This window comes from Vicia villosa, unplaced genomic scaffold (assembly GCF_029867415.1).
Source record: "Vicia villosa cultivar HV-30 ecotype Madison, WI unplaced genomic scaffold, Vvil1.0 ctg.000004F_1_1_1, whole genome shotgun sequence".
NCBI classification, from domain to species: Eukaryota; Viridiplantae; Streptophyta; class Magnoliopsida; order Fabales; family Fabaceae; genus Vicia; species Vicia villosa.
Genome location: NW_026704934.1, coordinates 501,153 through 514,831, shown reverse-complemented (window position 1 = coordinate 514,831; position 13,679 = coordinate 501,153). Strand labels below are relative to the sequence as shown.

Genomic DNA, 13,679 nt, shown 5'->3' with positions numbered 1-13,679 from the left:
CAATAACAACAATTCAACATCAACTCAACAACAAATCAACACTGGTCATAAGCCTACAACTTAGTCTTTCCAATAAATAGGCACAACCACAACATAACAACGATTCAGCATTGGGAATAAGCCCACAACATATCAACCCTTATTATAATCCTACAACTTAATGTTTGTCAATAATTAGAGGCAACATAATAATAACAACAACACTTATCAACGACCATAACATAACAACTATAACAACACCACCTGCAACTTCCCAAATTAACAACATCATTATTACAATAATTTTTATATGCTAATACTATCATTAACAAGTCCTACTAATACTACTAGTGTCTACTAGGTACTTCTTAGTCAGTGTTTTACTACTAATAGTTTCCTGTTAATTCTTATACAATCAACTTCTACTGTCAGCCTATTTCTACTGCATATGCTCTTCTATTACTTCAATAATTACTACTCCACAATTATTATGTTCTCTGCTACTAGTATCTATGCTATTTTATTTACTTATTCTTCTATATTAATATCAACTCGGTTATAAAGTATTATCAACTCTGTTATGAACCGATTCTGCTATTTATTAATACTCTGCTAAAAATTATACTAACTCTATACTGATACCTCTTAATACTAGTTCTCTGCTACTTTAATTAAACTAGTTTTGTAAATTATTATTACTACCTGTGTAGGTTACCACCACTAACAGGTTATCTTTTTTTTTTTTTGAATCAATAAAATTTTATTATAAATAAAAAAACAGTTAGGTACAAAAGTGATCACAAGGATCCAACCAACTCTAATGAAACAATTACATCAAAAGATTAGCTATATGTTCTCTATACTTCCTATAATTCCATCCTCTATGTATAATAAACTCCTGTATGTTATTCACAACTCTATCGACAGTTTGCGGATTTCCAAAACATGTATCATCTCGGTATTTCCAGCAATAGTACAAGGTCTCAGCCGCAACCATCTTTAACAGTTTGGCTTTCATGCCTTTGCCTTTACCACTCTGAATGAGCCAGCATGGCTCCTGATTCCAATCCAATGGCACATGATCAACATTGATCCATTTCAAGATATCAGTCCAAATAAGCTTCATCATACTACAACTATAAAACAAGTGATCTATAGTCTCTACTTCACTGCAGAAACAACACTGAGTTTCACTGATGATCCCAAACTTTGCTAGTCTATCCCTAGTGGCCAAACTTCTATGACACGCGAGCCATAGGAAGAAAAGAGCCCTCGGTCTTTTCATATTTCCTGCAAAGATAACATACCAGTCAACATTATTGTAGCTTTGCATCAATTCTTTGTAGAATCTTCCCATCTTGAACTTGTCTGCCATCACCATCTGCTGCCAACTATTGCGGCAAGCATCAATGTTCAGTCTGGCCTTCAATATCCCTTTAACAATCCAGGTAGTATCTTTCCTCACCTCTATGTTCATCAAGTTCTGCCCTTTGATGTAATAGGTATGCAGCCAGAGTACCCAAAGATTGTCAGTTTTCTTCCTCAAGTCCCACAAAAGCTTTGTCATTGTTACTTTGTTCCAACACTCGAGATCAATGATGTTCATGCCTCCTTTTAATTTAGGTTTGCAAACATCCTTCCAGGCAATAGGGCTATTTCTACTAGTAACACTGCCACCTGTCCAAACAAATGTTCTGCAAATACTATTTATTTTCTTGATAACATTCTTAGGGATTGGGAAACATTGGAGCCAATAGTTTGCAATGCCAAAACTCACATCATTAACAAGTTGTACTCTTCCAGCAAAACTCAACAGTTTGGTGCTCCAATGGTGGATCTTTCTAAGAATTTTATCAATAAGAGGCAAATAGTAATTAAGAGATAGTTTTTTTCTTGACAAAGGGACTCCTAAATACCTGAAAGGCATCTGTCCCACATTGAAACCTGTTGTCTACATGATCTGATCCTTGATTTTACCATCCACAACACCCATATAGACAAAGCATTTTGCTGGATTTACAACCAAACTAGTGGAATTAGAGAATTCCTGTAGGGTAGTCATCAGCAGCTCCACAGATCCAACATCCCCTCTAGAAAAGAGAAGGATGTCATCAACAAATGTAAGATGTGTGAGATTGAGCTTCTTACACTTGGCATGGTGGTTGAACTTTGGATTCTCCTGCATCTTCCATAATAACCTGCTCATATACTCCATAACAAGCATAAAGAGGAGAGGGGAGATAGGATCTCCCTGTCTAATCCCTCTTTCAGCCTTCATCAATCTAGAGTGTTCTCCATTAATATTGAATTTGTAAGACACGGTAGTTACACCATTCATTACCCAAGTCACAAACTGTTCAGGAAAACCTATCTCTTTCAGAATAGTCTTAAGAGCCTGCTAGTTGAGCATGTCATATGCTTTCTGGAGGTCAAGCTGGATCATGTTCCTAGGGGTACCATGCTTTCTATTATAGCCTTTGATGAGCTCATGAGCCAATAAGATGTGTTTGTGGATTTGCTGGCTAGGTATGAAAGCAGCTTAGGTTTTGCTAACAATTGTCCCAATGACTTTAGCCATTCTTGAGGTAAGAATATTTGAGTAGATCTTATACACTACAGAGTAGCATGCTATAGGTCTGTAATCTTTAAGATGCTTTGCCTCAGGTTATCTTTGTTATAACATTAATACTAACTTTGTTATAATATATATATATATATATATATTACTAGTGGCTTTGTTACTTTAATATTAATTATGTCATAAACCAACTTTGTAACTTATTAACTCTGCTATTCATTTACTGCTAATAAGTTATGCTATTCTCTAATATTTCCTCTTGTTACAAAATCTCTGTTACTAATATATGAGTAACCTTCTGTATCTTATTCAACCAGCTTGATTATGTCTATATTGGTTATAATAATTCTTAATTAACAGACCAAGGAAAATCTAACAACGCTAGGAGAGCACTGTGCCCCTCGGCACAACCTTCTGTTCCAGTCGGCATACTCACAGTCTTGCATGCCCCTCGACACATGATCTTCCTTAGGGTGCCGCTCGGTACCTTGCACCTGTGCCCCTCAACACATCGTGTTTCACGCATACTCCAGTCTGCTTCAATTTCTAACGGAGAATCACAACAGTCAGAATAATACCATCGATTACAGTCTAAGTCTCAAACCAACACAACATTGAACAACACAGGGCAACATAATAACAAAATCGATTAATTTAATTATCATCTTTATCAACTTCAATTATAGAATATGAACATCATGTATGTTAATTATGCAGACATGGAAAAAAAATATAAAACACATGACAGACAATTCAGAAAACAACCACGACATAGCATCACACAAATTCAGACACTGTTACAACAATTATACGTCCAAGGCAATAATTCTACACAACCCAAGTCCCTACATAATATCCATTCCCATTATAGAGTCAGAACCCCACTCTTACCTTGGATTGAAGGTTGCTCTATAACTTTCTACTGATTAAAGCCTTTTGCCCTAACTTCCAACTTTTGCCTCTTTTCCTCTTCTGCAACTTTCTTACGGTTAATTCTACAAACCCTTCTTTCAAAAATTCTAATTAACATAATTCTCCTTATTTAACCAAACCTTATTATTTTATTATTTCCATTGGGCCTAACTTCCACACCCCACCTTTACTACAACCAACCACTTAAACAAGCGCAACAATTAATCTCATAACTATTCCAATATTACGGCTACTACAAATTAACTAAATAATCAACTAATAACAACATAGCAACTTATCACAATATTTCACAACATTTCAACAAATAATTCAAAAATAATTTAATTAAATAATTAATTAAATTAACGGGCGTTACAAAGATCACACTACCAAGGTTGGCATCCCGGAGTTACCTGGTGTTACGTTGACCATGAGTAGGCGTGGTTAAAATCTCTTTGTTAAGGGTTAGATGTATTCATTATATTCATGTACTAAATAGGTGATGGCGTTATATGTAATTCTACTCATGCTTTAATATTGATGACTCTTTAATCTTAATGCTTATTTTTAGTTTTGCTATCTAAAACATGTTTTCATGGGTTAGTTGACATCGGGAGGTGCTTGTCATTACTAGATCCAAGATAATCATCTATTGGATGTTAGCGCCTAGAGACAGGGTTTGATTAAATAGTCACATGTAATGTAGGATCGTTGTGGAGTCTTAGTGCTTTATAATTATTGGAACTTAATGTTCTGCATTGGTTAATTACCGATTTATCAAACTATTAGATAATGCACTGATCTCACGGCGTTAAGACTGAGAAGATATACAAATTAGAGAAACAAGTGATAATATCAATAGCTGAGAATATGTGCATATTACTAACCTATGAGCGTGCAAGATTAATACGTAACGACGAAATCTACCACTAGCAGGCTTTTTTTACTGTTAGAGCCAAAATCACTATTTTACTTTTTGTCATTTAATTTATGTTATTTACTTTCACGCATAAGAACCAATACACAACCCTTTTCTCTACTTAAAATTTTAAAAATTGTTGAACAGTCTTTAAAACCACCGATCTCTCTAGATACGACAATGGTAAAACTTACTTTTAATGCGCATGCAACACTAGCCCGCCCTAAAAAGTCTCTCTAAATATCTCAGTCTTAAAATTGAGAAGAAGATCTATAGTTTTTGTAAAAACTATTATACATAATTTTTCACCACTCTGCATGAACTATCCCTAAACACTACCAAAATATTCTAAAAAAATCATACAACCTTGCAGAATCCGAACTATCCGTATTATACACAATCAAATATCAATATCAATATTAGTCCATCCTTAAAATTTTCCTTAAAATTTATTTCTAAATACACTCACTTCAAAGTTGTATCAAACCAACCAATCAATCTTATTTACATAAACTTACACAAATCAATAAGTGAACAAGTGACTTTTTTTTCTTCTCAATATATATCTTGGCTCTTCATTAACAATAGTGACACACACGCCTTTACCAACCCATGTGACGTGCTCTCCAATTCCATCCAATTTTTACAAAACTATTACCAAACCCAACACAACACCACAAAAGCCCTCTCTTTTTAACCTATCCCTTTTTCCATCAAAATATATTTAATTTCTTTTCCTTAGATAGTGATACTTACTTTATTATTATGTCTATAAGTTTTTGTGGCTCTATCTTCTGGGTTTCCTCGTTTTCATGACATATTGTCAAGTCACACAACTCATAAGTCATGCCCTCTACTTCTAAGGCAAGACTTTCCCTTTAGAACAAAAATCCCAATTAGTTAAGATAGGCCTTGAAAAATAGTGTACCAATATCTTTAAACTTAAGTTTCAAGATATAGAAGAAACTCATTCATTGATTCACCTTTGTCCTTCATTTGAAGAAGTTGCATGGTCCATCCTTTTGTGGTTTTGATTTTAGCTTACTCCTAGGTACTACTTAGATTTCTTGTCGGATATATATATATATATATATATACCTCCTTAATTACTCCGAAGTTTTTCATATCCTTCAATTTTTTGCTTGATATGATGTGAAATTTCCATTGAAAAAAAAGACCATGTCTATTGTTAGTTTATGTGTTACCTTAAGTCTTGTTTTTGGGTTTCTTATACTCTTGATATTTGCACAAATTTTCTATTTTTTATGGTGGAAAAAGAGAAGAACACACATAGATATTGAAATGGAACAAGGTGGTTTCACAAAAGGGGTGTTTTATTGGGGGTGTTGGAAGAAAACACCATGTTCTTTAGATGTAACAAACACTAGTAGGAACATAGAAACCTCAAATCATGAACAGGACATAGAATTGGGTGTTGAAGGCAAAGATTTGCTTTTGAAACCCTCTGGTGAGGAAAGCTTGGAGCTTGAATTGATGAGGTTGCATAATCTCCCTGGCCCACCAAGATTTCTCTTCACAATCACAGAAGAAACAAAGGAAGATTTGGAATCTGAAGATGGGAAATCGAAATGTGGAAGAAGCCGAAAAGGGTCTAGAACTAAGAGTTTGAGTGATTTTATTGAAACCCCTTTTGGTTTGTCTCCTTTGAAGTGTTCTGTGGATTCTCTTGATTCTTATAAGCATCAAGGGTTCAATAATCCGCTTTTCGAAGCCTCGGCCGAATCGGAATTTAACAGGTTTAGATCTTCGCCGCCTCCGAAGTTCAAGTTTTTGAGAGATGCGGAAGAGAAGTTGTATAGGAGATTGATGGAAGAATCTAAAAGAAAGGAAGTTGAAGAGAGTCATGAAGTTGAAGTTGAAAAGTCCTCTAAAAGAGAAACAGAAAGGAAGCAGATTCAGCAGTGTTTGCCACAGAGTTCTTCTCAGGTTCTTCCTTTGACATCTTCTCCTACAATGTTCAAATCACTTGAAAATTCATCTATGGTGCATTAGATTCATACATTTAGGACTGTTTGGTAATTATATTTTTTACCTTATGTTAAATTAATTTTGATTATGGACCTCTATTATGTGTGTTCTTGAATGATTGTTATGGTTAATATGCTGCAAATTTGATCATGGTTTGCCAACATATAGAATGCATAGAGACATGTTCTTCAAAATGGTTCTAAAGATGCTAGTTAGTTATGATTTTAAATTGTGATTATTGCATGTAATTGTTATTGTAGATTAAAATTTAGAACTAATTAGTTAACGAGTTTATACGCTCTGAATTGATTATATTTAAAGATAGAATTCAAACATTGAAAAATACGCTTTGAATTCTAAAATTCAAAACAAGTTAGTGTGTCTTTGTTTCCGCGTCAAAAATGACTCCAAACGCGCGTCTACCAAAAGCTAGGAATCCTAGCTTCTGTATTTTCATGGTAGAAAGCATTCTAGACGTACGTTTACCATTCCAAACGTGAATCCAAACACCCCTTTAGTGTTTGGATTTCAAAATTTTAAAGAGACTTTAAAACTTTTTTTAGATTGTAGAATCCGAACATTGAAAAAGATGTTTTGGATTCTAAAATTCAAAACAAGTTAGTATATGTATGGTTTCATGGTTGGAGCAGTTAGAATTAATTCTGGATGTATAAAATTGATTTTGTAATATTTTGGTTGATCTCAAGTAGAATAGATTCTATTTTTTAGAATTGATTATAATTGAAGATAGAATTTAAAATTTAAAAGGAGTTTAGAAGAGGTTAAGAAATGAGGAAGCTCACAATTAGTTATTGAGCAAAGGACTTGTGGGGCAAAGTGTTTTTGTCTATTCCATAGTTTGTATGGCTTTAACAAGTAATCATTCATGTGAATGTTGAAACATGATCGCATCACTACCAAAATTTTAAATTAAAAAACCCTTAATGATTAAGTATAATTTTTCTTTTAAGAAACCCCCACAAATTCACAATCATTTATTGTACTAGTTTAGTTGCATTTGCTTATCTAGCTGGTGTCTTTTGTTTTCTTTCTTAGATGCTTAATTCACACCACATTATCATAATTAGCTTTCTAATGAAAAACTTTAGCTTTCTTAATTAAAAGGTTAACGCGTAAACATGTTCCAAGGTAGATTCACAAATAGTTGTAAACTAGTACTAATAATGTTAATCATTGAATTTTTATAGCTCTTTATATATAAATGGAAAGTCAATGCTTTATGCTAATGCAATTAGCAAAGTGCTTTACAGATAGTAAGTTAAGAATTTTGATTTTAAAATGAAATTAGTTTGAAATTAGCTTTTTGGTTTTAAAATGAAATTAGTTTGAAATTAGCTTTTACGAAGTTTGTTGAATTAGTGTGTATGTGTGACTTTTGTAATTAACCTATTTAAAATAAAATAAAAATATCTATCTTCAATTCAATTTTTATAAGGAACTTTTAAAAATTTGAATTTAGAAAATATATAAGTAAAATCTAATATATATAAATATATTAGTTAAGATTTAAATTTAAAATGATTAATTTTTTTTTAAGGAGAAATTGTGCCGTTCATTGAGGTTCTTTCACACACAAAGAATATATGGTTTATATTCAGAACTATCTCAAATTTTTGAGAGACCCTGTGTAAGAAGTAAAAGTTAACTTCACTTGATTCGTGAATTTTTTATGTGGTCTTATTTAATTGTAATTAACCATAGAATATGTGTTTTGAAGTCCTTTTTTATTATATCAGGGAGATCATGTACTATTGATCGTCTTGCACACTCTGAGAAATAGTTCCGTACTTTTTATCCTAATTAACCAAAATATTTTGCTTAAAAGAAGGCATAATCATTTTTCTTTCTTTCTTAACCACCTCCATTTTATAGTTAGAATTCCACACTTTCTTCAACCCTAATTTCCCAAAAAAATCATTTTGCTTAAAAATATCTAAAGATTTTTTTCTTCTTCTTAACCACCTCCATTTAAGAATAGAAAGTATTCAAAATTAACATAAAACAAATGTTGTTGGATGGCAAATTGCACAAATTGCAACACATAGTGGGTCCCACAAGGTTGTTGTCTTAATCAAAACATGGTGCGTGTCATGAATAGGTTGGTTATTGTGTGTATGAACTTTTACCAAAACAACAAGTGATGTCGTTGTTATCATCACGCGATTCGTTACAAACTTTTTTCCTCCAACCAAACAAAACCTAACTTATTTTACAAAGTAGTAATTTCAGCGCCTGCTTTCAAATTCAAAATTTTATTGCAATTTTCTCAAACTCAGTGCTAACGTAACGTTAAGAATAAGAATAGTTTATCTTTTTGTAATTTAATAGAAAGAATCATGGTAAGTGGTGACATGTGAAATAATAAGGTACAAAATGTGTCGTGGTTCTGTGTGTAAGTCAATTGTTTAGGTCCACTTGTATTAATTCTTTAGAATTGACATTTGCTAATTTGGTTTCAATGAGCTAAATTAAAACCAACAATCAATATGAAAAGAAAAGTTCTAAAAATTGTGATAATTTTTTATTTCTCAGATTCAATTTAATCAAATACTACGTAGTATCTATTTGATTAAGCAGTGACAAAGCATAATTTTAAATAAATTAATTTTGTACAAATTATTTTGATTAAATAATCAATTTTATTATAAAAATGTGTTGTTTCAGAAATTATAAATTTTAACTTTAAATTATAAGCAATTCTAGATGTCAATTTAATTTTATTCAAAAGCAATCAAATATGTCTACCTTAAATATATTTGGATTTTAACTCTAAAAATTAGTTCAGAGTGTAAGATTGTCCTCACATATTTATACAATCATCATTTAGGAAATTTGTCCTCACATTTTTATACAAGCAACATCCGTTTAGAAATTTAAACAATTTGGGACTTCAAATAAACTCCAACAACATAAATATCAACTTCAACACCCACTCTCATGTTTAGTGTGAGTATGGATCAATGACTCGTTTGTTTTGACTTTTTTTAAAAGTAATTTTTATAGTGTTATTTAATTTTGTGTAAAAAAATTTTTCACTGAAACTTCAAATAAAAATTTGGTTTGAATAGTTATTCTTAAAATTTTGTTTTAAGTTTCATTTTTCTATTAAATTTTTTTATATATTAAAATTTCAAAAAATCACTTAATTTTAAAACTATTTAAAATAAATTTTCATAAAAATCATTCTTTGAATATCACTTTTTAAAAAAAATTCAATTTTATTATGTTTTGGTATTCAATAATGTTTATTTATGTTATATGGTGTCAAAAGTGATGTCTCAATTTAGAAAAAACGAATATAAAAAATTTGTAATATTTTGAAAAACAATTTTATAAATTCTATTTTAAAAAATACAAAAAAAAATATTTTTTTACAGCTGAAACAAACATGCCTCAAATATCTTACATTAAAATCGTTAATCCGACACTAATGTAATGTTTAATATACTTGAAATCCTAAAGTTAGCTCAAAGATTAAAGTTACCCTCATTTATTTATATGTTTAACAACTCAAAAACCCAAGTGATGTGAAACCTCAAACTACCTCCACCAATATAACTATCAACTTTACCCCTTAAAACAAATTACACCCATCTAAAATCAATTTTAAATGCTCAAAGTTTTATATTTTATTTGGGTTATTTTAAACTTAAAGTAAGCACTTAGTCCATGTTTTCATGATTTATTCTTAAGTGATTACGCGGTTAGATAAATTGTCACATTAGAATTTTCGTGTCACAATAAATTTGACTTAATTAATTTAATTATTATTTTTTACTTCTTTAAACATGTTGCTTCTCTTCTTTGTTTCTTTCTTAATTTTTTTTGTTAAGTTTGGTAAATATATGCTTGCGGTATGCTCACAAAAATAAATAAAAATAGGTACATGCAACAACCGATTGTGGTGGGTTAACTCTCACCAATTAATATATTCCTACTTAGGCATGGGATATTTTGTTCACTTTTGAGTTCCTAAGATAAGATTTGGACTTTTCTGTACTTTGCTAAACATCGTTTATGGCTTTGGCCCATAGAGTCCAAAACTAAAATTCAATGTTTTTGCAAATATAAAAAAAAATATTAAGGAGCATTCAGGTGAGGACTTTAGTGACATATTTATTCAATAAATACTTATCTTTAAAGGTAATCAATGAAGCTAACTTAGCTAGCTAAATAGGTCTACCTAGTAATTTTTCTTGGTAAATACTCCATCCGTTTTTTATTATAAGTCGTTTTAGACTTTTTACACAGATTAAGAAAAATAATAATTGTTGTATGAAAATGAGAAATTATGAAGTTTTTTACAAAATTATCCTTCATTAATGACATGTGGAAGATAAATTTATATAATTGAAATGAGAGAGAATAATAAATATTTAAGGATATAATAGGAAAAATAGCATTAATTATTCATTGGAATTGTAAAACGACTTATATTAAAATATTTTTCCAAAACGACTTATAATAAAAAACAGAGGGAGTATATAGTAAGCGTTAATTACAATGTTTTGATTCAAGGGAAAAAAAATATTGAAAATAGATGGAATAATTATTTTCACAACTTAGTAAAGGATATAAGATTTTCTCTTAGTCTAAAAAGCTAAATATTAAAAAAAGGAAGATCAAAATTATAGCTTCTACCTTAGATTAAAAATGCGAGTTAAAAGAAAGAGCTTAATATTACAAAGCAATTGGGTCATACAACAATACAACATTATTTATTAAGATACATAAAAATATTGGAGACAGAGGTCTTGATTGTCTCATGCTTTTAAACAATATTAAGAAGTCGAAGAAAATGTCACACGAGTGGGAAGGAAACACTAATTTTTATTTAAATGAACAAGAGAGAAATAAAAAACTGCACAAAATATATGGAACTGAAATAATGAGATATTTGGTAAAAGTATAGAAAAAAGTGATTGAGCAGAGATTAAGAAAAGAGATTTAAGTTAGTGATCATCAATTTAATTGTATGTTTACATATGATGTTGACTATGAAAGCAATATACTTAGTGTGACATGTGATAAAGTGACATCGGATGGATAAAAATAAATTTGCACTTAGTTTTCATTGATTTGGAGACACTATAAGAATTTTGATACTTTGCGACACCCTTCTCGGAGAAGTTTTCTGCCGGTATGTATAGTGGTTTTTGTCAACCGTCACTACTACAAAAAGTGATTTCCCCTCGAATGAAAAATGATTTTTACCTTGCTATGTTGGATGAGGTAAAAAATTGTGTAATGGAAAGTGTGTCACTTTTTCTCTTAGTTAAACTATCACCGAAGGAAAATGTTTAACTTGTCATGGGTTTGATCCTCATAACAATAATTTTGTGTTTTCTTGAAAATATGCTACTTTTTCTCCGCTTACCAAATTTGAAGCTTAAATCAAGATGTTTGATCATGATTAAGATTGTGGAAGACAATGGTGATTAAAGAAGAAATGTTGATGGACAAGTGCTGAACTATGATTAAGCTAATCAAGTTAAGAATCAAGATCAATGATCATTAATTAAGGTTTGTTGTAATTCTTAACATTTGTCACTTTGGGGTTCCATAAACTCATATATGGCGTGCCAATGAGATATCTCATAATGAGTTTTATCGGAGAGATGCAATTGTTTTAGGGATGCTTAAAAACATGAATAGAGACACACATCAAACATAATATTAGGATGAGGTATAGTGATATAAAGGAGAGACTCATTCATACCTGGGTATTTGATTTCTTCAATTGAATTTTCTCCTTCCTCTTTGTCCAAGTTGCATGATTTAGCTGATGATTGTATGTCATCATATAGTTTTTTTAGCATTAGTTGATGTTTAGATGTAGTTTGAGATTAAAATGTCTTAGTTTTGCGAGAAAATTAAAGAGAAATGAAAAAAAATGAAGAAACTAAGAGAAAAACGTGACAAAGCTACTCGAAAAATCATTGCAAATTTCGTACCACGAAAAAAGAAGAAAACAACTCATTATAATTGATTTAGAGATAAATAATTCTAAGTCGAGACATGTGAATTAACATTCTAATTTTGCCTAACTTAACTACAAAACTGGCCTAAGGAATTAGGGAGTTGTTGTACAAGTTTGTGAGTTATACACCAAGGGATTGAACATAACAGTTGTGTTAATTCGTTGTTTTCATGTGATATTCATTTGAAAGAAAATAAACACAATCATCAGTAGTGAGACTTAAGGGGTTAGAAGAAAACCTGATCGCTTTAATATGATATTTTGTAATACTTATTTATCTATTTCTGTTAAATAAATCCATTTGCGCACCCCCAAATTTTATCTTTTTAAACACGTTTCGATTGCTTTGTTAAAATAAAATAGTCCATGTGGAGAAGAATCAATTCTTATTACTTGCGATAGTTTTAGTACACTTTCTAGAATTCCATCGAATTCTTTGCGCCGTTGTCAGGGACTATTGAATATTTTTAACAAGGAAATTTTGGTGTTTCGAAAGTTTAATTTCATTTTTAATTTTTAATTTTTAATTTTTTAGTTTATTTTTCTTGTTAGTTTGTTTGATTTTGAATTAGTTGTTGTTGAGTCATTTTTATTTTATTTTAATTTCTATTTCTATTCTTCTTTTACTTTTTGGTTGTTGTAGTGCTAGTAAGGTATTTTGTATTTGTGTATGTGAGTTTTAGGATCAATGTTATTACCATTGGATTCGAAGATAAGAAAATACAGCTATGGAAAACTAGAAAGCAGACAGAGAAACACGAGTAGAACTTAAAAAAGTGGAAGAAGAACTTTCTTTATATTATTTGGATCTCGAAAGTGATTAAGAAGAAGAAGTCATGGCTAATCCACAACCGAGAAAGACCATGTGTGTCTATTGTGTGAGAAAAGATGCGGGGAAGATTTCTTTGGAGTTCCAACTGGTGAACCCCGTTGCTTTTGAAATTAAGAATATTGTGCTTGGAGGTTTAAGAGACAACTCGTTCGACAGAAGCACCATTCGAGACTCATGGGAACATCTTACTCATTTTTATGAGACATGTTTGATTCGCAAACAAGAACGGATAAGTGATGATCTGATTAAATTGAGGATATTCTAATTTTCTTTAATCAGAAGGGAAAAATATTGGTTACATTGTCTATCGAGTGGTACGATCTAGACATGGGTAGAGTTAGAAAACATGTTTCTAGAGATATTCTTCTCAAATGCTCAATTCACTACGCCGTACAAGGGCTTTCACAGCGCTTTTTTTGGCCTTTAACAGCGCTTTAAAGCGCTGCCAAAGCCAGCGCTGGCGTAGGCT

General features: G+C 31.2%; 1 protein-coding gene across 1 annotated transcript; it reads left to right on the top strand.

Annotated features, from left to right (window-relative positions):
• Positions 1 to 5,077: 5,077 nt before the first annotated feature.
• Positions 5,078 to 6,606, top strand: LOC131621412 (uncharacterized). The gene has a single exon (XM_058892454.1). It carries the CDS (start codon positions 5,568 to 5,570, stop codon positions 6,399 to 6,401), a length of 834 nt encoding a protein of 277 aa, XP_058748437.1. The 5' UTR covers positions 5,078 to 5,567; the 3' UTR covers positions 6,402 to 6,606.
• The last annotated feature ends 7,073 nt before the right edge of the window (positions 6,607 to 13,679 follow it).

What these genes read in the sequence shown, in the direction of transcription:
- LOC131621412 (XM_058892454.1), top strand. Translation starts at nt 5,568, where the DNA reads ATGTCTATTGTTAGTTTATGTGTTACCTTAAGTCTTGTTTTTGGGTTT.